Source organism: Gopherus evgoodei, chromosome 2 (genome assembly GCF_007399415.2).
Source record: "Gopherus evgoodei ecotype Sinaloan lineage chromosome 2, rGopEvg1_v1.p, whole genome shotgun sequence".
NCBI lineage: Eukaryota > Metazoa > Chordata > Testudines > Testudinidae > Gopherus > Gopherus evgoodei.
In genome coordinates, this window is record NC_044323.1 from 61786525 (window position 1) to 61811812 (window position 25288).

Below are 25288 nucleotides of genomic sequence, written 5' to 3' on the forward strand. Positions count from 1 at the left end.
AACTTATTATCTATTAAAATAATTTAAATTAAATAAAAAAAATAAGCGGTTCATGTTTGCTGCCAACTTTTAAAGAAAATTAAACCACTGAACTGGTGGTAATCACTGGCGAAGCACCTGGAACCAAAGTCTGTTTAAGGGCTAACACAGCAGTTTTGACAGGAGTAGCCTCTTCTGCAGGTGCAGAAACAATCTTTTATTTATTTGTTTATTCAACTAGTTCAGTTCAGTTACTAGTTCATTCATAATTAGAAACCAATTGAGAGTTGAAAACCAGGAAAGGTTGTTTTCTTCTTCCAACCTAGGAATAAAGACTAGGTGTCACGATGAGATCTACTAGTTCTAAAATCTTGACAAACAAAGTTACCAGAAACTATCAGTTCAATTCCAATTTTAAATGCAAAACATACTTTGATAAAACCTTTTTCTTAAGCGTGTAGCACATTTGATGTAGTTTTATTTAATGTTTAAAAAATTTTGGTTTTGTGCATCTTTAATTAAATACATCTTGAAACAAATCGCAAATAAAATAATCTAGTAAATAAGAAATGCATCATTCACCATTTTCTAACATAAAAAATGTAAAAATTAAGAATCTGAACAAATGTATGTTAAGCTATATAATTGCTTAAATATGCATATATATTATGTATCCTCCTGGTTAGCAAAACACACGCCAGTTTAGTGTAAAGGCTATATTTAGTTGCAAATCAACATGTTTTAATGGTTACCAATCAATAAGAATCAATCTTTAGGGAAAATAACTAAAACGTACACATGCAAAATACAATTAAAATAGATTATTTAAATAAAGGTTTCCTGATTGCTGATTTCAATTGCTTTGATATAAATTAATCCACCCTGTTTCATAGATGGACTAATTTAAGTAAACACCAAATAAACTTTAATGCAAATATTTTGGGTGCATAACTGATTAGTTCATAATAACTCTGTTCTTTAAAAGTTATATTATTGATTCAACTTAAGTTTCTAAATATTCTGACAAGCCAGAGTCTGTTTAAGGTTCAGTGTGGTAAACCATAATAGAACCTGTTAACTTATGTGTATTTTATGAAGGGCTTTTAAAATGTTCAGTATTAAATAAAAAAATGTGAAATTAGAACAGTATCATAAATTGACACCGACAAGGAAACTCAGCCTTATGGGCAACATAGTATGACTATTTTTTTCCCTTGTGCAGTGTTTTCAGATCAGAATTTCTGTATGTGTATTGAGGTGCAAAAATTGTGTGGAACAGGATGGCAAGTCAACCTTAACTTCTGTGCTTAAAGACACTGTCAAGGATTATGAAGGCTCAAAATGTGACCTACTTTTTCCTGCTCCTTGCATGCAATCCTAATTATGTCTTTTAAAATCAAACTTTAGTGCTTTTATTGTACACATTGCCTGATGCTCAGCACTCGAGCTGGCCTAGGTTTCCAGGATGGTGATGCAAATAGGAAATAGAAAAATGTTTTATGAAATATGAAAAATGCCTGGCTGGTTCCTTTTTAAAGTTTGTGTCTATACTGTTCCTTATTTTAGCTACAGCAAAAACAATGTGGTCTGTGGGTCAGGCACTAGACTGGCAATCAGGAGATCTGGGTTCTTTTCACAGCTCTGCCCTTCACTTTCTGTATAACCTTGTCTGTCAGTTCCACTCTCTGTGCCTCTGTTTCCCCTCCACACTTTGTCTTGCTTATTTAGACTGTAAGCTTTTAGAAACCACACTGTTTCTCACTGTGTCTACATAGTGCCTTCTGCAATACAGTCCCCAGCTCAGGTGCTTCTAGGCACTACTGTAATACAGATATGAGGCTAGATTCTAAACTTAGTGTGATACGTAGGGGTTTTTGCCTCAAAACCCAGTTGAGAAAACCCAGTGGGGAACATGCATGGTCCTGTTCAAAGGCAGGTTCATGCTTCTGCAATTAGAACTGTGGCCCATTCATTAAATCCTGGAGAGATTATTAAGTATAATTTATACTGTCAAAATCAGTGTTGAAAATGTCAGGTCCTACTTGTTTTTAAAAGGGATATTTTGGTACATGAGTTCATAACAGGAATGGTGGTTAACATGTCCATCACCCTGAGGAATCATGCCCCACCGTTTTTCAGCATAGAGAATTCCCAAGTAAGTCAGTGGGTCTTGTCTGTAAGAAATTATTTGCAATATGTTGTCTTTTATGTCATTTGCAGTATGTTGTACTTCTATTCAAGTTCTAGTTTAACTGTACAAAATATGAAAAGCATCTTGACTAAAGGCATTCTGTAAAGTAAGTAGTTCCATTTCTGTTAAGTAAACCCACCTATAAACAGTTAATTACTTTTTATAGTGGCCAGTATTTATATTCTATGGAGCAAATTCTAGTCAGAAGTAAATGTGAAATCATACATGTACATCAGAAGGAAAAATTTTTGGTACTCATAATTTTTGTAATACTTCATTATTCCATGCTAGTGGGCATGGATTCCCCTGCCTTTGCTGCTAATGTAAGATTGGGTCCTCAAGCGTGAAAGAATTACATTGGCTTTGGGGACACTTTCTCCTGTAATCTCTTTTCTTTTTAATAAGTCTGTCAGCTGTTATCCAGGTTCAAGGACTGGATAGTTGGGCACCTCCAAGGCTGATCTAAATATTGCTCCATAAGATACCCAACAGGTACTTCTCTAGAACATGAAGATTAGTAATGCTTCCTCCAGAACCCAAGTGGTTTTTCCGTACTATCTGACCTCTCAAATAAGGCATAGAGGAGGAGTCACAAGATTCCTTTTAACACTGGGTTTTGTTGAATGGCAGTATATTGGCCAGTGCAATGCAGTTTTGAACTGGTGTCTATTCTGTTTCAAAACACAGTCCAGGACATCATACTGTACTCATGATGTACAAAATATTATTTCCGTAGACTTGTTCTTGATTTTTAAAAATGCATGTTGAGTATCCTCTTCTCCCACAAATCTTAACACTTCATATGTATAATGTTTCTATATATTGTGGTACAGTAAGGGGACCCACCATTACTGAAGGAGTCTAAAATCTGAAGTTTCTTTGTCAGGGGATTGTGCTAAGAAATTTCAAGATTTTGGTCAAGTTAAACTCTGATTTACATTTATATAAAATATGTCTCTGTCACCTTGAATTAAGATTTGACTTACCTCGCATGTTTTCACAAGTGACTTTTTCTTCTGGATGTTAACATGCATGCTTTTTGTGTAACTTATTAAATTTTAAAACTGGATTTGGTACTTGTGAGTTTTAAAAATTGTTCTCTTCTGATGTATACAGGTCTCAGCAGTGCAAAAAACAAAACTAAGAAAACCTTGTCGTTGCAACATTAACCAACTATTGAGTTATATTTTCTAAAACAAGACACTGAAAATAACTTAGCAACGAAACTTTTGCCTAAGAAACACGATATTGTGGAACAGGTCCAACAAATGGAACCTGTTAGTATTATATCTTTACATGGATAAAATCAGCTTACATGTCGGACTATGGTTTTTAATCATTTTGTATTCAAAGATCCCTGCCATTATCATGTTGTCTTTTACACAGTTATCTTTTTCATGCCATGCATAGTCCAGCATAAAAAATATTAATGTACAAATATGTGAAATTATGTTAATTCACAACAAAATATTTTTGTATATAATAAAATAAATATTTAATATTGGAGAAAATGTCTTTTTTTTCCATGATGTTCACTATACTGTGACTTTTAACCAAATAATAAAGTTGACAAGATTAGACCACACTACACATTAGATCCTACCTCAATTAAATCCCTTACTAGAGCCATCTTATTCTCTTAAGTGCAAAAATTCCTCTGGTGTTGCAAGTGGACTGTCTGTCAATCAATGCACGTAATCAGTATACCTAGAAATTCTGCTACAGTATTCTGGCAGACATCTTACAAACCAGTGCCTTGTGATCTGATCAGCAGCAATTAATCTTTTTGCCTGGGCAGAATCCCACTGAAGTCAAAGGGGTTACACATGGATTCAGAGATCCATCCACGTGGATCAGATTGCCAGTTTGAGCCCTAAGCACATAAATGCAGTAGTTTTCCTTAGTTACTAAAAATCAGTTTTAACATTCACTCCATGTGAAGTATGGTACTGTTCTCAGAAGTGGGCAAGGAAAAAGGCCAGATGTAAAAATTAAATGAAAGTCATTGGTTTTACAGAAATGGCTTCAATCTGTTTCTTCAAACAGATATTTTAAAGTGTCTGTTTCTGTCTAAAACAGTAGCAGTGGTCCTAAAGTTTGCTTCTTAACACTTCCACTGAAAATTATATCAGAAATTAGTTTAGACAGGCCTCTCCAAAACACTCTCGAGACCAGCAGGCAACTTTCCAATAAGGTAATTAACTTGAAAGTCATAACGTAGAGAATATATTGGTGGGATGTATGGTTTAAGTTTAAAAATATTTGGGGGAAAATTCCCTGGGTCCTTGAATATCCACAAGCACTTTGGTGCTTGTGTAACACCACAATCTATTCTAAATTTTTTGGGACAACCATTCCATTCCTTCCATATATTCCAGTGGAAACATTTTTTCCCTCTATAGATTGTGTTTTGGCAGGTCTTCTGGCTCTTGTGCTCTTACAGCACAAAAACACTCTATCACCTGTGAGTGAATACTTTTCACAAAATGATCACTATATCTGACCTCTCAGTCCCCATGCTCAAAGGAAATCTACACACTTAAATTCTTGTGCTCTTTACAGCACAAGAAAGGTAGAACTCTGCAAATGACCCTCATCCTTTCCCTGTTTCTAGTGGTTGTGTGCACTACTCAGGACTCTAACCACTGTTCTTAGGCAACAAACCTACTGGAAGTTTCTTCCTTAGTGAAGGAACTTCTTCCGAGACTTCCACCAGGAGCAGTCTCTGGTCAAGATTTTTAGGCATTTTCTCAGTTTGCCTTGGCCTGCGTCATGGTGTATTTCCCCAATCTGAACCTTAGAGTCCAAAAGTTGGGGTACCAGCATGAATTCCTCTAAGCTTAATTACCAGCTTAGATCTAATAAGCTGCCACCAATCAGGACTTGGAGTGCCTGATACTCTGGTCCCCCCAAAACCTTCCCTGGGGACCCCCAAGACCCAAATTCCTTGAGTCTTACAACAAAGGGGAATAAGCCATTTCCCTCCCCCATTTTCCTTTCTTCCTCCAGATCTTTCCCTCCCTTGGTACACTAGGAGATCACCGTGATTTCAAACTCCTTAAATCACAACACAGAGAAATCAGGTTGTTTTTTTTCCCCCTTCACTCTCCTTCCTTTTCTCACCAATTCCCTGGTAAGTACAGACTCAATTCCCTTGAGCCTCAACAAGGAGAAAAAAAATCAAACAGGTCTTAAAAAGCAAAACTTTTAATAAAAAGAAAAAAAAGTAAAAGTTGTGTCTGTAATTTAGATGGTAAAAGTTACAGGGTCTTTCAGTTTATAGACACTAGAGAGAAGCTCCCCACCCAGCAAAATACAATTTAAAATACTTCCAGAAAACTACACATTTGCAAATACAGAGAACAATCAAAAGACTATAATCGCCTTTCCTGCTTAATACTCACTATTCTGAATATATAAGAGACTGTAACAGGGAGATTGGCAAGAAACCTGGTTGCACGTCTAGTCCCTTTCAGGACCCAGAGAAAACAAAGCCAAACACAAAAAAAAGGCTTCCCTCCACTGAGATTTGAAAGTATCTTGTTTCCTGATTGGTCCTTTGATCAGGTGTTTTTGGTTCCCTGTTTGTTAACCCTTTATAGGTAAAAGAGACATTAACCCTTAACTATCTGTTTATGACACTGGCCTTGCTAGCACCTGTATTCACAGTACTTTGTAGTTCCATCTCATATCAGGGTTTTGGTGAGTTGTGACCTTGCCTTGGTGCTTCTGTGTCTGTGTTTTGAGAACATTGGTGCCTTAGTGCCTGTACTTGGGCTCCTCCATGAAACATTTAATAAAGCCTCAGTTTTCTCTGTGGCTTCAGAGTTTTGAGCTTCAAAACTGCCTGCCTCAAGTACAGTTTATTTTTTAGGATTATAGAGAGATGAGGTGGGTGAGATAATTTTTTATTGGACCAACTTCTGTTGGTGAGAGGGAGAGAGAGACTAGTTTTCCAGCTACTCAGAGCTCTTCCTCAGGTTTGGGAAAGGTACTCAGAGTGCCACCACTAAATACAGGGTCAAACAGATAGTTTAGTACAAGTAGTTAGCACATAGTCTAAGGAACCATTCAAGGTGAAGTGTCTGTTAACACTCCTGTAGTCATAGGACAAAAGCGGGATGGGTGGGGGGATGGGCAGGGCAGAATAGTAGGTTAGATTGTTGTATTGAGCCATAAATATAGTTCTTTGAGACTGAGGCCATGTCTACATCTAAAATTTTGCAGCGCTGGTTGTTACAGCTGTATTAGTACAGCTGTATAGGGCCAGCGCTGCAGAGTGGCCACACTTACAGCAACCAGCGCTGCAAGTGGTGTTAGATGTGGCCACACTGCAGCGCTGTTGGGCGGCTTCAAGGGGGGTTCGGGGAACGCGAGAGCAAACCGGGAAAGGAGACCAGCTTCGCCGCGGTTTGCTCTCGCCTTCCCCGAACCACCCTGCAAACCGCAGGGAAGGAGACCTGCTTGCACGGAGGTTCGGGGAACGAGAGAGCAAACCGGGAAAGGAGACCAGCTTCGCCGCGGTTTGCTCTCGCGTTCCCCGAACCACCCTGCAAACCGCAGGGAAGGAGACCTGCTTGTTCGGGGAACGAGAGAGCAAACCGGGAAAGGAGACCAGCTTTGCCGCGGTTTGCTCTCGCGTTCCCGGAACCACCCAGCAAACCTCAGGGAAGGAGACCTGCTTGCTCGGGGTTCGGGGAACGCGAGAGCAAGCCGGGGAAGGAGACCAGCTTGATTACCAGAGGCTTCCTCAGGTATGCTGCGATACCTGCTTATTCCACGGAGGTCAAGAAAAGCGCTGGTAAGTGTCTATACTTGATTACCAGCGCTGGATCCTCTACACCCGAGACAAAACGGGAGTACGGCCAGCGCTGCAAACAGGGAGTTGCAGCGCTGGTGGTGCCCTGCAGATGTGTACACCTCCTAAGTTGCAGCGCTGTAACTCCCTCACCAGCGCTGCAACTTTCTGATGTAGACAAGCCCTGATTTTCAGTGTCTAGCAAAGTTATGAATTTAAGTTCCCAGGTTCATCTTTTGAAAGTGTTGGGTAGGTTTCCTTTGAGGATGAGGACTGATAAGTCAGATATGGAGTGATCACTTTGTGGAAAGTGTTCACCCCCAGGTGATAGGGTGTTTTTGTCTTTTAACATTTTTCTGTGTCCCTTTTAAGCCTGGAACGTCTTGCTGTATATTGAGGTAGTACTGCTGTCTAAGACTTGACTCTCGAAATTGAGGGTACTAAGCTCTGCCTTATCCAATGAGGTATTTTGTCCTTAGAAGAAATGATGGATAATGGTGCAGGGAATAGACTAAGCTGGGAAGATTTAGTAGCAGTGCAAGTTCAAGAACCTGGCCAAGTCAGACCTGGTCATCTCTGAAGCTGACTGAAAGGTTGCAGTGCTTCCATTGAGCTTTCCCCTAGCCCTATGACATAAGATGCCAGATCTGAGTGCCACTGGACTTCTTTTATGTGCCCACATCAATGGCTAAGTCCTTGAAGTTTGCTCTCTTGATATGCAGAAATTGGCCCCAACACCAGTATTCCCTGCATCAAGGGTCTTTGACAAAGGAGTAGTCCATACTGACTGTGCTTATCAAAGATACAGCCTTGTGGATGACCTTTTCAGCCACTCACTTGTGTACTCAAAATAAGTGAACCAGAATGATACTTTTGATGCCATTGGTAGAGGCAACTTTTCTGGAGTTTGTCAGCCAGATTTTTGAGTCTATGCCAATCCAGGAATTTACAAGAGCTGTAGATGAGATGCCTGGGCCAGGAAACACCTTCCAGTAGGGTGGCGGGATGCAAGATTCCAACTTCGGACTAGCTGCTGAAGGTATTGTGGCAGACAGCTTCATTCTACATTCCTGTCTAAAAGGCAAGAAGATGTATTCTTCCTACCTCTGTCTAACGGGGAAAGGATGCTCTAGTGCATCAGTTCTCAACCAGGGGTCTGGTGCTCCTTGAGGAGCTGTGAGCAGGTTTCAGGGAGGTCTGCCAAAATAAGCCAGAGAGCAGGGCTAGCATTAGATTCACTGGGGCCCAGGGCAGAAAGCCAAAGCCTGACTAACTTAGCTTTGCGGGAGCCCTAGGCAATTGCTCTGCTTACTGCCCCCATAATGCTGGCCCTGGCTTTTAATCTACTGAAAAACAGTTGTGGCACAGCTAGGCCATGGAATTTTTATAGCATGTGTGGGGTGGGGCCTTAGATAGGAAAAGATTGAGCTCCCCGTGTCTAGTGATTAGGCTACTAGCCTACAACTCAGGAGACCCATGTTCAATTCCTCACTCTGCCACAGACTTTGTGTGACATGGGGCATTAGTCTCTTTGCCTCACTTCTCTATCTGTAAAATGAGGCAATGGCATCCTTTCACAGGGATATTGTGAGGATAAATGCATTCAAAGGCTGTGAGGCACTCAGAGAGCATAGTGATGGGAACATAGACATACCACAGATATTTCCCACCCCCTCCTTTGCCATCAGAGCTTGGTGCCTAAATCACTGTGATTAGAGCAGGGAAATAGACCAGACCCGTTATAATGTATCCCAAATTCTTGAACTTTGGTAGTGGGAGTCATTTGAAGGATTTACCCATCTAGGGTTTAAACCAGGGGTCCCCAACCTTTACCAGGTGGAAGGCACCGGACAATGAGCCACCGAGGACCATGGCAACATCAAGAGGCATGGCGGCCAAGAAGCCACTGAAGTAGCATCATCAAGAGGTGCCACCGCCGAAAATAAGGTGATGCCGCTTTTCAGCGGCAACGCCTCTTGATGATGATGCTTTTTGATGGTATTTTGGCAGATACTTGTTTGCCAGCCAGTACATGGGCCCCATTGTGCCCGTGGGCACCATGTTGGGGACCACTGATTTAAACTTTCTAAACTGTGACTAGTACCTTCTAGTTCCTTACCCAGGACTAACACAAAATGTCAGATTTTAAATTTACATAGGTAAAGGTGTAGTGGGATTTTCAAAAGGCCCTACATACCTAAACCATAAAAAGCAATGGGAGTTAGGCACCTAGTCAGCTTTTCAAAATGCCATAAGTACATCTTTAGATGCCTAAATACCACTAGAATCTGGCCCTAGGAACTTAAAAATTTGGTACACAAGGTCACAAATCTGTCTCAGCGTCAGTTCTGGGTTAGCTATTGGTACGGGAAACTTGGCTGTGGGGTGGGGCAGGAGCAGGAAGCGGCTGCCTCAGCTATCAGTATAACCAAAAAAAATTTGGGAAGAACATGCCCTCAACCTCTAGTTCTACGTGTAGCCTCAACATTGGAGGCCTGCAGGCCTCTGTGTTCCACCAGCAGCTTCAGGAACAGCTTTAGTAGCCATGATCTATGAAAGAGCCCTATACCTAACCTCTAAAAAGATTCTATCTGAGAACAGGAAAGAGAGAGAAGCTCGCTTGCATTCGTTTAGGTCAGTTCTGTGTCTTGAAGAGTTGGAGAGGCAGGAAGAAGGTGACAGCAGCAGCTGTAAGTTCTCTGGCATCTGCAGCTGTTGGGCGGTTCATCTGAGCTGTTAGCTATTCTTCTGAGACTTCTTCAATGCTAGCTCCCCTCCCACCCCGTTCCTGTACCTTCCATCTCCCTTGTTAGGGTGAAAGGGAAAGGAAGAGAGCTGCACTGTTAAGAGTGCAGGATAGGGTCAATTACATGGGCCTCCATCAACACCTAGAAATGAAGCTTACACATGTCCAGAGTAAACCTTATCTTTCTGTGAGCTGAAGTCCCTGCAAGACTCTACTGACCTTAGTCAGCTTTGTTCAGGACTTAAGGAGTTTTTCAGAAAGTCCGAAGTGACCCTAACATGATGTGAAGGGGTGGCAGATACATTGGCCTACTTCAGGGCATTGATCCTTAGGCAGGAAGGCTTTGGAAGAATGGGGCTGCATCTCTTGGTGTAGCTGGAGCAAAGGGTGGGGCTAAGGGTATGGAAAGTGGTTCGCTAAGTCTGTGTTCTGGAACCCTGGAAGAAAAAACATGGGATGCTTTTGCTTCTGCAGTGGAGGGCAAGCCCCCAGGGCAATGAGATGTTGCGCCCACTGAAACCAGCTGCTGCCATGAAAGTCAGCTTTCTAAATGGAGCCTCTCCCTCTCCCACCCAAAGGGCAGCACAAGGAGACCAGCAGCCTTGTGTAGACTAGAATTTAAGGTGTGATATTTTTCACCTGTTCACTAATGTGCTGAAAGTATAGTGTAGACAACCACATTGCCTGTAGCATGTTAAATTGCTTGAGTTACAGCAGTGGTTCTCAAACTGGGGTTGCCGCTTGTGCAGGGAAAGCCCCTGGCAGGCCAGGGCAGTTTGTTTACCTTGCCCATCTGCAGGTCTGGCCGATCTTGGCTCCCACTGGCCCTGGTTCGCAGCTCCAGGCCAATGGGAGCTGCTGGAAGTGGCATGGGCCAACAGACTTACTGGCCGCTGCTTCCAGCAGTCCCCATTGGCTTGCAGCAGTGAACTGTGGCCCATGGGAGCCGCTATGGGCTGGACCTGAGGACGGGGCCAGTGTTTTCCCTACACAAGCAGCCACCCCAGTTTGAGAAACTGAGTTACAGTCATGGTGAGTGCCCAATCCATTTTAGCTATCTCATGCAGACATTACATGTTAAATACAAGTCCTAAAATTTTGGCTAGGGTGCCAGCCCTGCTGTTTGGGAACTGCTACAGAACACCTCCTGCTTCATTCTGCTCTCCTGCATCCATCCATCCTTCCTTCAACCCTCTTTGCTAGCATTTGTAAAAGGAACAGCTGGCAGCAGAAGGGACTTCAAAATCCAGCTGCTACTGCTTCTCCTGGAGCTGCTTCCCTCAGAATGATCCCTAACTAGGGAAGAGGCTCCAGGTTACCCATCACTCAGGTGGGTGGCTGTGGCTGCTGAAGAGCGGGAGTCAAGGGGGGGGGCAGGGACACTCCCCCTTTCCTTGAGGTATATCCTAGCAGAGCTAAGGGGAAGATCCTGACTTTTCCTCCTTGGGGATCTTCTTAGCAACTGATGGAGAGCTTAACAGAAGAAGCCAAACGCAGTGCACAAGTTTTAGTCCTGTGCTGTACCTAGGAACTATGAGTGCCAGCCCCTGGCACCTTTCTGTTAGCTATTTACATATAGGTATGTGTCACTTGTATTATGGCAGGGAGCAGTGGCCCCTTTAACACGAGTTGTCAAAGGAGAGTTGGAAAGGCAGCAGCAGGCAGTTATGGGCGCAATGAGCCTTAGGAGGAGCACAGTGCTTCTCCTGCTTTCTTAACCTTCAGCTTGGGAGTCCTGGTCACCCCATGGCTGCTGCTCCCCCTCCCTTCCACTGCGCTAGCTCTTGTCTCCTCTTGGCCATGGGCTAGTTATAGGGAGCGAGCCCTGCTGCAGTGACACAGCAGTATTTCCAGCCTCAGAGGGGAAAAGTCAGACCTCTTCCAGTGAAATATTATGAAATTAGCCCCAAAAGCTTAAGGGTTTTTTAAAAAGATGCTAGCCCAAAATACACTAGCCTCTTCAACTCCAAGTGCCCATCCCCAGTGTGTGGGGCACAATTACAATGCTACTACAGCTCACAAATTTACAGTGAAAAAATGTATTTTACCCCTCAGTGCAGGAGCTCTTACTGGAAGACCCAGCTGTGGTCAAATGACACAGAATTGTACATGGTGCTGTCTGAAGGCTTTTCCACAAAATTCCCATGAAGACCATGCCCCACCCCTCCATCTGCCCATTTCCTTGCCTAGCAATTAATTACACAGCCCCCATGTAAATCTGTTCCCCTAATTGCCAGTGTCCAAGCCCCTACATCTATCAACTTTGCCTCCCCATGACTGCACCAATTCTACCCCCACCACCCACAAACTCTCAAATAACCCATGTTTGCCCCCAGCGTTCTCACCTCTACTCCTCCTGCAGTTGTGGAGCCTCTTCACACCCGCCTCTGCTTTCAGGCATGGGAGGAGAGCAGGGAATGCTTCATTTCCCCCTTCCCTGCCCCATATATCCTTCTGCAGATTTCTGGCTCTCTGGTGGCAGGGGAAAGAGGGCAGGGCTAGAGACTGCCCTGGCACTGCTGGGCTCTTTCTGCTCTTTCCCTCCCCAGCCACTTCTGTGGCTCCTGAGAGGTGGGAGAACTTGGTCTAGTAGCCCTGGTTGGCTTCTTTTTCCCAAGTGGCAAGGAACTGGGACTGGTCACCTCTGAGCTTCCAGCCATGGATAGGAGTTATGGGAGATATTTTCATACTTACTGAGGCTGTCTCCAGCAGTGGCCGAGACCCTGTTTGAGGAACAGGTTGCATGGCATAGCCAAGCACAGCCCCAGCACTAGGGTTGCCAGGCGTCCGGTTTTTTGACCAGAATGCCTGGTCGAAAAGGGACCTTGGTGGCTCTGGTCAACATCGCTGACCAAGCTGCTAAAAGTCCAGTTGGCAGCACAGCAGGGCTAAGAGAGGCTCCCTGCAGCTACCAGAAGTGGCTGCTATGTCCAGCTCTTAGGCTCAGGATGGCCATGGGAGCTCTGTGTGCTGCCCCACCCTGAGGTGCGGGGAGCTGCACCTGTGGGTGTGGGCAGCATGCAGAGTCCCCTGGCCCCTTTGCCTAGGTGCTGGATATGCTGGTCACTTCCAGGAGCTGCCTGAGGTAAGTGCTGCCTAGCTGGAGATGAACCCCCCCCCACCTCTTCCTGTACCCTAACCCCTTGCCCTAGGTCAGAAACCCCCCCCTCTCCCTGCACTCCTAACCCCGCATCCCTGGCCCCAGCCCAGAGCCCACACCCCGAGCTGGAGCCTTCAGCTCCCCCCCCCCACTCCCACACCCCCCCCCCCAGCCTGGTGAAGCTGAGTTGCGGGGGGGGGGGGAAATTGAGTGACGGACGTGGGGAAATGGAATGACCGGGAGGCGCTGCCTGAGGGAAGGGGGCAAGGGCTTCTGACTGTGACCAGTGTTTCACCCATGTCCGTCTTTGACATTCAGTAGGCTGCTGTGCAGGAAAATAGGCACTGCAGTAGCAACACTGTGGGCTCTACCATCCCTCCCCCCAACCCCAGCCCCCGAGCCAACACCTCTTGCCCTCATGGCACCACCCTCTACCACCTTTCCCCACACCCCATGTGCCCTCCCACCCCCGAGCCAGCCCCTCCCTCCTCCACAGCACCTCCCCCCCCACCTCCAGAGCCAACATCCTGGCCGGGGGGCGGGGGAGTGCACCGTGGGGGAAGAGGGGCTGGCTCTGGGGTGGGGGGGGTGTCATGAGGGAGAGAGAGGGGCTGGCCAAGGGGAGGGAGATGCTGGCTCTTGGGGGAGGTGATGGGGGGAAACTGCAGAGGCACCAGCTCTGCCAGGGCTGGTGGTCCCTGGGCACAGTGTTGCTACTGCCAGGTCTTTTTTTCCTACATGCACACACCTCCATAACATCCCTCGCTCTGCACCCAAGCCCCAACACCCCCCCCCCGACACCCCTCTCCAGAGCTAGCACCACCCTCCCAACAGCACACACACCTCCCCAGCCAGCAGCCCGCCCCCTAATCCAAGCATCAAGACCACTATCTTTCCTTCTGCGAGAGGGGCCAAAGTCTAGCAGATTGGTGCCATCCTGGCTCAAACTGGGCCTGTGGCCATCTCACACCCTAGCAGGTGTCCTCTGGGCGGGAGCCTCAACATGCAAGCGGGCCTACTACTGGGCCTCCCGTGTCTAGGCAGCAGGGCTTTACTCTTCCCCTGTCCCTCGCCTATAACAAGATGGTGCTGATCGGGCTCAATAAGGCCCAAGACTTAGGCCTATCAAGGGGCATGACAGCTGCCATGCTCCTGAAGATGGTAGTTTAGTTTGGGAAGTGTGAGGGAACATTACCCCCACCCCCCACCCCCCGCCGCGTCTCGTTGGATAGAGCTTTGCAACTGTTTATATGGGATCTTGTCTTGCTACCAAAGCCTTTTGCTGTCACTGGTCAGATACTGTACCAGGGCCATGATTAAAATAGTAATCTATCTGTCCCTGCTGCAGAGCTCTACCATTGTCTATAAGCATCTGTAATCTTAACACATAAAACAATTAAATGCTTTTAGCTTTATTAGTTTATAGGTCCATATATCCAGACCTAACTTGTTTATCAGCAATGTCTCGCACTGGGTGGGGACGAAACCAAGTATTAAGAAATAGGGTATAGACACTGACAAAAGAGGAACTGGGCAGGGAGGGACCGGGAGGGGGGGTCTTTTCCTGCCAGTCTGGCTTTAAGCAAAATATAACATAAGACTGCTTGCTTACAGAAAATTAAGCTGGTCACTTGACGCCACCTGACAATCACTGCCAAAATGTGTGACCTATGCAATATTCTAATAGCTTGTGCAATATGTAGTCGCAATTAAAAAGTCGTAAGACCATCAATGTAATTGCAAAAGACCCTAACTGGAAATACCCCAAGCTGAATTTACAGTAAATAACCTGCTGATCTGCAATATTAACTATCAAAATAAGCAAATAACTTGTGTAATCAATATGACGTTTTGCGGTTTTAGCCTTTATAAGCTTGGTAACATTTGTAAAGGGCAGAGCAGTTTATCCCTTGTATGGGATTTCTGTTCTCCCTGTGTGCATACTTGTACTCTTGTTTTATCAATCGACCTGTCTGACCAAAATCGAATGAGTGGTGGTCTTTTCCACAACAGGAAGGTAGGACATTGACCCTCCTGGGTGGTGCCCTGAAGAAGAGAGAGAGGTTGTGTGTGTGAGAGCGAGACAACCATTGATCACTTCAAGCTGGGCAGGGCGAGAATGTGCCTAACATTCCCAGCCAGGGGAGAGAAGCAGAAACCATGGCAGCTGGACTGAGTTTAGGGAGGAAAGTACACATGAGGGTTGGGCACCACATGGTCAGGATGGTGGCTGGTGCAGAGCAGCCAGGAGGGAGCACTGCAGGGTAGGGGGCGAGGTGTGCATGGTAGTTGGCAGGCATCACATGCATCTGGAGAGAGGTGCTTCCTCCCTCAACTCATTCAGTAAAAGTTGATCCCCCAGCCATATGGTGCCTAGATGGCTGGGCTCCTCCTACACCCCATGGCAGAGGTGCTTGGGCAGCTGTTGGCTGGCAGGGGTAGTGCTGCCTTTCTGGGTCTGTCCACATGCTGCCTGTTGGGGCAGGAGGTACCCATGGGTGGCATATATAGTAGGCCAGGAAAGGCTGTGCTTTCCTCAACAGCCCAGCATAGCCCTGCCCACATTCTGTCTGGAAGACCCACCCCCCTCACTGCTTGCCCTTGCCCTTCCCCCTTGGCCCCAGCCCAGGCAGGCTGATTGCTTCTCTTCACGGCAGCGTGCTGGGGCTAGGGCTGGGGCTAGGATAGCTGTGGCTGGGATTTGGGGTGGCTGGGGCCATGCCGCCCAGCCACAGTGGGGGAGCTGGGGCTGCCCACCCTGTGCTTGAGAGGGAAAGGGGGGCAGGGCTGGCAGCCATGGGGTGCTTGTGGCTCTGGCAGGGGAAGGAGAGGTGGGAGGGGCTGGGGGCTAGCCTCTCTGAGCCAGCAGCTTACCCGCTGGCCCTGCTGGTGCTGGACAACTGCATCAGGAGCGGCACTATAGGTGATGGAAGTGCTAGCTCGAGGGAATGGAGGGGACAGGTGCTGCCTCGGGGGGGTGGGTTGCATGGGGTGAAGAGGTGTTAGCTTTGGGGTGGAGCGTGCCATGGGGGAGGTAGGTGTTGGCTTGGGAGTGGTGTGTCATGAGGGGAGGTGCTGGCTCATGGGGTGTGGGTACTATGGGGGCAGGAGGTGCTGGTTGTGAAGAGGGCCATGGGGGTAGGAGGAAGGGGGTTCTGTTGCTAGGGGGAAAGGATGCTACTGAAGAGCAGGCTCTGAGGGTGCTGGTTGTGGGGAGGAGATGACTGTGCCCAGGGAATGGTGTTTCCTCTGCCAGGCCTTTTTTCCTGTGAAGGCCCCAGCCAGCAGCCCAAACTGCACCACTCTCTTCCTGTAGTGCCCAAGGCAGAATGGGGCCAGGATGGCTTAATCCCATCCCTTGAGCCATAGCAAAGGGCCTAGTCCAAGCTGCCAATAAGGAGGGAGCAAAGTGGTGAAGAGAAGCAGATCACATTTGTGGTGCACGATCACATATGATAGGCCTCCCCTCCCACAGCCCACGTACCTGACTCCAGCTGTAAGGCCTCACCTGCCCAGAAATCAGAAAAGGGTGGGTGAGTAACAGGAGCCTATATGAGAGACCTCAAAATCAGGACTGTGTCTATAAAATTGGGACATCTGGTCACCTTACCCTCCCTCCACACACTTGATTTGTCACATGCTCCTAAGTTGTAGAGGCCCTAGCTCATAGAGCAAGGCACTACCAGGGATCAGCAATTTTCAACATGCAGCCCACCAGGCCGGTTTGTTTACCTGCTGCGTCCACAGGTTCAGCCAAATACAGCTCCAGTGGCCACGATTCGCTGCTCCAGGCCACTGGGGGCTGTGGGAAGTGGTGTGGGCTGACAGCTGGCCGCTGCTTCCCTCGCCCCCATTGGCCTGGAATGGCGGACCATGGCCAGCGGGAGCTGTGATCGGCCGAACCTGTGGATATGACAGGTAAACAAGCCAGCCTGGCCCCGTAGCGTGCTTACCCTGGCAAGCCATGTGCCAAAGGTTGCCCATCCCTGCATTGCATGGTGTGGCCTTCACCCCTGCTTGAGGCCTCAAGTGACACCACTGGTAGTTGAGGGGTAGGTAAGAGGAAACATCTAAAAGACCATTGCTGGAGGGTTTGGGAGGAGGGAGTCAAAGCAGTGCAGAAGGAACCTTGGAGGGGAGGGCAACTGGAGATAAGTGAGGGGAAGCAGGTAGGGTTGCTAGGCTTCTGGTTTTCGACAGAAACTCCTGGTTGGAAAGGGACCCTAGTGGCTCCAGTCAGCAGAGTTGACTGGGCCATTTAAAGTCCAATCAGCAGTGAAGTGGGGCTAAGGCAGGCTCCCTGCCTGCCATTGCTTCGCACAGCTCCCGGAAGCAGCTATCCAAAGTCTTGAAATAAACTTGGACATGCTTGACTCCAGCCCCTTGGGAAATGGTGCCTGGTCCTGTCCTGAGATGCCACCCTAGATATATTGACTTGAGCTTTATTTATAGCCCCATGGGAGGAGCCTCACACGTTCATTCAACTTTGCTGCTATCCCCCGTTTTGTCTTCCTTTGATGAGTCCTCCTGAAGGCATAGGACCGCAGTGGCAGATAAACAGAAAAGTCCTTGCTACCAGATAAGAGCCATTTCCTACTCTCCTTTCAGTTCCATTACCCAAGCAATTCTGAGTTTGTGTACTACTATGGTGGATCCTGAAGTGTCAATGGAAGAATTCTGGATAGAAAGTTTATGCAAGTCTCTCTTTAGCCACATTTCCCTCTGTTCACCAATAGATGGGGACAGAAAGCATCTGTCCCCATCTATTGGTGAACAGAGCAGATCTGTGGCCATTCTACTCTCTGGGTATGCCTACACAGCATTTTGGAGCCAGCAGAAGCAAGCTTCCCAGCCGGGTCAACAGACTTGGGTTAGAAAGGCTTGCACTAGTGCTCTAAAAGTAGCTGCGTAGACAGTGTTGAATCCGTGGCTCAGACTGGAGCTCCAGGCCCTGAAGCCTAAGGAAGGGAGTGGTAGCATCTGGGGAAGAATGGGGACACAGCCCTCATAAAATCCATCAGTCTAACCCAGTCACTGAAATCCCTGAACAAAATACTGTACGCAGGCTTCTCCCAAATAACGTAAAAGGATTTCAGTCAAACGGCAACTCGTGCCATGGACTCTAACTGCCCAGAAGACTTGCTACGTCCATAATGTATAAAACACAATTATAAATTACGTTTCTGTTTTCACATCAAATGTTTAATTCAAACAGTTGATAACTTACATAGTTACAATCAAAATGCTTTCAAAGAGGTAGTGATTGGCAGTTAAGCAGCAAAGTAGGTTAATTATTATTATTAAAGAAAGGGACTTCTGCCACTCCACTTACAAATCAAACATATGACTACAGTAAATGATAGACAGTGTGTGTCTGTAATAAGGTAATTACACGGCCTTTGCCACGACAGAAGCTGAGCAGCTCACAATCTTAATGTAAAAGCAGCAAAGAATCCTGTGGCACCTTATAGACTAACAGACGTTTTGGAGCATGAGCTTTCGTGGGTGAATACCCACTTCCTCAGATGCATGTCTGATCTTAATGTATGTACCCTCAGAGCATCCTGCGAGGTGGGGAAGTGTTTTCTCCGTTTTACAGATGGGGAATGGAGGCACAGAGCCCAGGGATCAGATTTTTAAAGGTATTTAGGTGCTCAAAGATGCAGATAGGCACCTAATGGAATTTCCAAAAGCGCCAAAGCAGTTTAGGCACCTAATGGCCATTGAAATCTCGTCTTGTAAATCCCTGGGTGTCAATCTTTGATAATCTGGCCCTAAATGACATACTTAAAGACACATAGGAAGGGAGCAGAGAACTGAACTCCAATCTCCTTAATCCCAGGCTAGCACCCTAACTACTGAACCATTCATCCTGCCTAGGTACACTTCCACAATGCTGCCTTTCACTTTATGATCCACTGTGTGCAGTATAAGAACATGATCCTCAGTCGTAACTCAAATCTTCCCAAAACAACATTTGCAATCATTTGCATTGTATTTTCAGAGCATAGGGACATTTTATCTCCATTCACACAATGAGGAAAAAAAAACAACAGTTAGGATTAAAGAGGACAGATAGCAAAGTAATGCACTGAGAATTACTTTTATTAAAAAACCACCACACTGAAGAGGTCAGAAGGGTATAATAAGTATTTGTCTGGACTGAACCAGGTTGAAGCACATACATACACATCAAAAGGAATCATTACATTTTTAAGGGAGAGTTTAGGGTGCAATTTAAACATAGCATGCTGCTGAAACTTGCTAACTGGCACAAAAAGTGATCAGCAAAGATGCTGTAGTGAGGTCTAATCACTAATTTGATTAGTGTTAGGAAAGTAAATGAGAGACATGGAGTATTTGCTATACTGTGCAGATTGCCATAAATCAATCTGAACTACTATTGACAAAATAAACGCCTGATTCCACAAAGTGCTGAGTTCAGTAGTACTTGAGGGCGTTCTGCAGGACCAGGCCCTAAATGAACAAAGAACATGCTGGGATGCAGTGCCCTTGTATTTTTCATGTTCATTTACTTACCCACTTGGTTACAAAATTCAGTGATTTGCAGTTGTCTCCCAGGAATACGAGTGTGAATTGGCAGGATTCTATAGCACCGAAAAAACTGGCATTTATGAGTGCAGTATTTCAGCTATTATTCTGGGTTTTTCTTTATTCCCCTCAGATGGTCCCACCTAAGGCATAAAATCCATACAATGCAATATAAAGAATGAATGGGAAAAAGCTAGGTTCTTTCATGGTTACAGCTTTCACTGAAGACTCCATCATTTCGAGGTTAATGTTTGACAGGGCAAACAGCCTTTGCACTATAAGAAATCTTCCTGTGTCAGTGAGAGGGGCCAGGGCAGGATCTCTCAGTGTCAAAGTGCCATCAGTTGAAGCGACATTAGGCTGTATTTATAGAGAGACAGAAAGAGATGTTAAAGCTATTTTCATAGAGTACAGTTTCTGACATCATACAACTTTGCTCTCTGCAGTAAAACTCAGGAGGCTCAGGTTCTGTTAAAAACAAGAAAATATCTTGTCTTGCTGCCAAAAGGTACATTTAGGTAAGGTAAAGATTAACCAATGTGATACACTCAGCCTGAATGGAGACTTAAGCTCATGCAGTCACATTCTCAGAAGCATCCACTATTTTTAGATGCCTCCATTTTTGGTGTTCAATTTGAGACGACATGAGCCTGGCTTTCAAAGGAGTTGACACCCTGCTGCTCCTGGTGACCTCTCTGGGAGTTTTGGTGCTTGGCAAATCTAAAAATCAGGCCCAAGGTATCTCAGACTGGCACTGACAGTTGAGGCACTCGTTTTGCCCCAACTCTCATTTGAAGTAGGGGCTTGGTGTTAAAGGAAAGTTATGCTTTAACTGCAACCCTTTTCCTCAAAAGCAACTGAGTGAAGCCTCTTGCTCAGATCCTCACTGTAGGGGCTACTATTTCCCCTAGTGCCCTACAGAGAATGCCATTGTTCCGATAGGGTGAGACCCACATCATCTTTTCTGGCCACTACTGACATAAGCCCATGGACCAGCAATTGAGAGGGTGTTGTGACAATTTCAGCTGGCCAAAGAACTTCCAAAGAAGTTCTGAAGCTCAGGCTTACAACCATGCATGGTTGTATAACAGAACAGAGTGGTGCATGGCCAAGAGCACTCTACAGCCTCAGCAGGCCTCTGATCTCAGCCCAACGCCTGCCCACAGTGAAAGAGTTCCCGTCATTCTGCATCCAAACGGCAAGTTCAGCTCTTCCCACAACTGACTTTCCACTCTGATTGTTCTTCACAAGCCTGCCTATAGTTCCCTACCAAGGTTGTGTTACTGAACCCAACTGGGATTTCCCACCCCGCTCCTCACAACCTCTCACTTAAAGTATTGTAACAGGCCAGCTCAGAGCTTCTGCACTTCAAACTTACCACTGCCTACATATTACTGTTTGCACAATGCAATCCCTACCTCACCTGCCTCTGATGCCCACTGCAGGTTTTTGGTTTATGAAGTGGTCTAATTAGATGTTTAGTAAAATAAAATCATAACCTTTGACACTCAAACCAAAGTTCCTATTTTCTCTTGCTTCACATTTGATGTAGTTTTCTACAGGCCACAATATGTCAGAAGGAGGAAATCCAGTTTGGGGTTTAAACTAGCTGCATTGTTAGTCATTTTAACACACTGGACCAGATGGTGACTAGGCTTAATCAATGCCTATGGATTTAATTTGTAGCATATTCTGACCTCTCCTTTATTTAATGACAGATTAAATCAGCCAGAGCCTACAAACTCCTCACAGTCACTAAGACTGACCTCTGAACACTCCCTTTTGGATTACTTACCAGACAACACAAGGCAGGGATTATTTGTATATCACAGCAAGCACGCAGCAGAGCCAGTGTGCAGTCAGACAATTCTGTGGAAGGAGATACAAAAAGGAGAAGAGTTAGTTTCAATGATCTCTGAAGCAGGCTGGTTGCTAAAAAGGAGACTGTAGGAATGTATATGAATAAATTAAGTCTACACACAGAGTTACGAAATTCCACTGCTGGGCAGTGACAGACCCACTGCTTCTCTTGAGTGCTGCCCTGATTAGCATAAAGTGCTCTGGAGACTAACCACAAACCCACCGCTGAAGGCAGTTACGTGTTTTACTGAGCCCTGTCAGCGTGCTCTGGCCCACACATCCGTAAGAGGCAAATCTAGTCCCTTCCTAGCGCATGTAAAGGCTCTTGAGGCAGCAGAAGCAGCCTTCCAAGGGGAGCAGTGGGAGCAAAAAAATCTAACTGGCTTCAAGACTGAGCTTGATAAGTTTATAGAAGGGATGGTGTGATGACATTGTCTACAACGGCACGTAGCTGATCTGTGACTGCTAGCAGCAAATAGCTCCAATGGCCAGTGACTGGCCACTAGATGGGGAGGGCTCCGAGTTACTACAGAAAATTCTTTCCCAGGTATCTGGCTGGTGGGTCTTGCCCATATGCGCAGGGTCTAACTGATGGCCATATTTGAGGTCCGGAAGGAATTTTCCTCCACATCTGATTGGCAGAGATTCTAGGGGAGTTTTCCGCCTTCCTCTGCAGCATGGGTCACGGGTCACGTGCAGGTCTAAACTAGTGCAAATGGGTTCTCTGTAACTTGAGGTCTTGTACTCATGGTTTGAGAAGTTCAGTAACTCAGCCAGAGGTTAGGGGTCTATTACAGGAGTGGGTGGGCAAGGTTCTATGGCCTGGAACGTACAGGGGGTCAGACTAGATGATCATAATGGTCCCTTCTGGCCTTACCACCTCTGAGACTATGTGGGGGGAAATGGATGCTAGGACCTGCACTGTGTACATTCTCCATGTGTTGTAGAGTCCTGTTCTGTGTGAACTTCCTGAGCAGCAGCATACTGGGCAGTGCAAGTAGGTTGGCAGGGGGTGGAGCCAGGAGGGCTATGTAAGCCTTTGGGTGCTAAAGGCAGCTTTCCAGCCTGGCTGAGAGAATTTCTCTCCTGCCTATCCTAGTGCCAGGTATGGTATTAGGTCTGGGTGCTGGACAGAGGATTTGGGCCTAAAGGAAGACAGGGGTCCCTGCCCCAATATTAATATGAGACACAGCGTGTACAATCCACATAATTATAATTCCCCAATGGAAAACAGCTACAAAACAGCTTTCTGGTTACTGATACTGCCTCAGGTACACATGAAATGTCAGATCTAGATATCATGTCCAGAGCCAGGTTACATTTCAGTAACTGTACATTACTTTTAATAGAATCTGACAAGTATCATCAGTGGGTCTGTTTTGTTCAATTTCTTTTGACTCTCTGCAACTGGGTCATGCTTTCAATGTCTCTCTCATCTTTCATAAACTGGCACCATGTACAGTTGCATGGAAACTGACCTTCCACTGTACAGTGCTACATATTTACCCAATATCACACTTCACTGCCTCTCAACACCTGTCTTAATGGAACGAAGATTTTTATGGGAAAAAGTTGGATTTGCAGGTAGCTTTAATTAATACTGTACTGCCAATTTCATTGTGAGGGTGGCATTTATTTACATTTATGAGTAATTTCCTTTTTCTGTGGCAGCAAAATAACCCTCTAATTACAGATCTACATGTTTAAGTATTTTTGCTAAATATGGTTTGTACTTTAACATAAGCCACATATTCAGCAAATACAAGGAAGCCAGCGCCAACAATGCAACCCTGAGACACTAGATATGAAGGATTCTGACGCACAGTGAGAATAGTAATTCATTTACAAAACTGAGTGAAAAGGTTTGGCTTCAATGAAAACTCAAATCAAATGATTTCCAGGGAATGTTAAATTTTACTTGTAAAAATATTCAGTGAAGGGTGTTTGAATTTAATTCTTAGCCTGAATCATAAAGTGCTTTCTTCTCTATCCACCCTAGCTCCATAAAACTGAAACCAAAATCAATATATGTACTGAAGCTACCTAGCTGTTACAATTTACCTACAAAATAAAAATTCCTGCTGTATACAAAAGAGGAGTTTTTAAGTGGGAAAGCTGCAACTATCCCCATTGTACCTGCCACTGCACTGATCAGGATGTGAACAGCTGAGAAGAGTCCCTTATAATGAAGTTGGTCTTTCTGCAACAGCTCATTCTGTAAACTGTACCCGACCAGCTGCAAGAAGTCAGTTAGGTTTTGCTGCTGTAGAGGTTTCAACTCCTTCAGGTCTGTAAAATCTGGCTCCTCTCCTGTGAAAATACTATCTAACTGGAAAGAGGAAAAGATACAACATTAGGTTCTCACATTTTAAACTAGACAGAGAAACAAGCCCTGATCTTCCTCCCACTGAAGTCAACAAAAAAACTTGTTAAAAAAATACTTACAAAAGAAGTGTTTGAATAGAGGGACATGTTAGCTCTATTTTTAACATTATTTTTAGAAGGGGGGGAAAAAAAAAAAAAGGTTCCATCCTCTTACCATCTCCTCCAGTGCAGTCACCATTTCTTCATGATGCAAGAGCTCATAAAATATTTTATTTAAAGCTCCTTGCTTGTCTTCTGGAAGCTTCACAAAGGGTTGGAACTGCATCTTTAACAGCAACAGATCTTTCCAAGACAGAAACACAATGCTAAAAACTCATGACTCTTACAAGTGCCAGTATATGCAACTTAAAATCTGTAATTAACCACTAAACTCTAGAATTCATAATGAAATGTTAGTAAAACACATCTGTAACCAAATCTGTCCTAATGACCTTTGCAAATTAATGAAGTGTCAGTGCAAACTGAGAGAATAAAATAAAATACTGTTATTAGGAATCAATATTCAATTTTAAGATTTCAATATTTTATACTGTTTTTCACATGAAAGCTGTTAATGATTCCCAATAGGATGTTCATTTTTAGAAGTAGGTAGTCTCACTTCTCAACCAGAATATTTTATTCTGCAACTGTTTCATGTTATAGTAAAATATCATGAATAACTAAGGCTGATGGTGTTGTTCATACTTCAAATTAAAATCTCAGACAGTAACACTATTTCTTACTGTCCTCATATTTCATCACAGGCTTTATACACTTCTTTTTTTTTGATCAAAGGAGAAAAGTTTAGTTAGCTTCAAGAGGATCTCTATGTTTTACATAATATTTAATCTATTCCAGTATGTAGTTTAGAAACTCAGCTAGTTTATTAGATTCCTTTCCCAGCAATGCAAACGTGGCATTAAGCCAAGATGTTTTATGAGTAGCAAATCATCATTTCAGCTGTGAGTTCCAGTCAACAGAACTTTAGGGCTTGGGTTTGTTTGTTTTTTTATCCCTGAGGATGCCTGATGTTACTTTTAAAGCCATACCACTACATGTAACATTTGTCAACAAACAAATGATCTTTAAAGATGCCTATTTCACATCAATAATTATAAAGATATAGTAAAATTGTTTTTCAATAAGTAGTGTCTCTACATATGGTTCAACCAAATAACTATACTAATACTAGAACATCATGATGGGAGGAAAAGCGGGACAGGTCAAACACCTGCCCCAAATTATTCCAATATAAAAAAGTTTTTATAAGCATTTCAGTGAATAGGCTAATCAAATAAAGAAACAGAATGACAATTCTTTAACAGGCACAGAGGGTATTAAAGAACAGTGCAACACAGTCCTTCACACAAAAATGTTATCCCTACAAAGAAATAAATTTATCTTAAGCAAGTCTACACTAGAGAAGAATAGGATTTATTCTAGTACAATAAAATGGTTATTTTGGCCATAATTTACTGACTAAACTGTGAACTCAGGGCCAAATTCAGAGGTGACATAACTGGTAAATCACACCTTGGTATGTGGAAGTGGGTGTAAAGGCAGGACTACAGGAGAAAATATAAAAGAGGGATGGGGCCTCTTTTGTTTTACACCTTCTTACTCCTTCCTGTTTGTTGTTTTTCTTGGTACAGCCATATCCTTCCACTCCCTAATCACTTAAATCATGTATCAACATGC

General features: G+C 44.9%; 1 protein-coding gene and 1 long non-coding RNA gene across 9 annotated transcripts in view; one reads left to right on the plus strand and one right to left on the minus strand.

Annotated features, from left to right (window-relative positions):
• The window catches only part of LOC115645751, a 952243-nt gene that overhangs the window by 270217 nt on the left and 656738 nt on the right, over positions 1 to 25288 (plus strand). The window lies entirely within an intron of this gene.
• The window catches only part of GSDME (gasdermin E), a 35208-nt gene continuing 28278 nt past the window's right edge, over positions 18359 to 25288 (minus strand). For 3 of the 7 annotated variants that reach the window (XM_030550802.1, XM_030550805.1, XM_030550804.1), the window contains exons 8-11: positions 23766 to 23893; positions 23363 to 23555; positions 21162 to 21235; positions 18359 to 19726 (exon numbers count right to left, since the gene is read on the minus strand). In XM_030550802.1, the coding sequence (XP_030406662.1) occupies positions 19496 to 19726; positions 21162 to 21235; positions 23363 to 23555; positions 23766 to 23893 (626 nt within the window). In that variant the 3' untranslated portion in view covers positions 18359 to 19495. The remainder of the gene's footprint in view (positions 19727 to 21161; positions 21236 to 23362; positions 23556 to 23765; positions 23894 to 25288) is intronic. The other 4 variants (XM_030550807.1, XM_030550801.1, XM_030550808.1 and 1 more) reach the window with 3 other exon arrangements.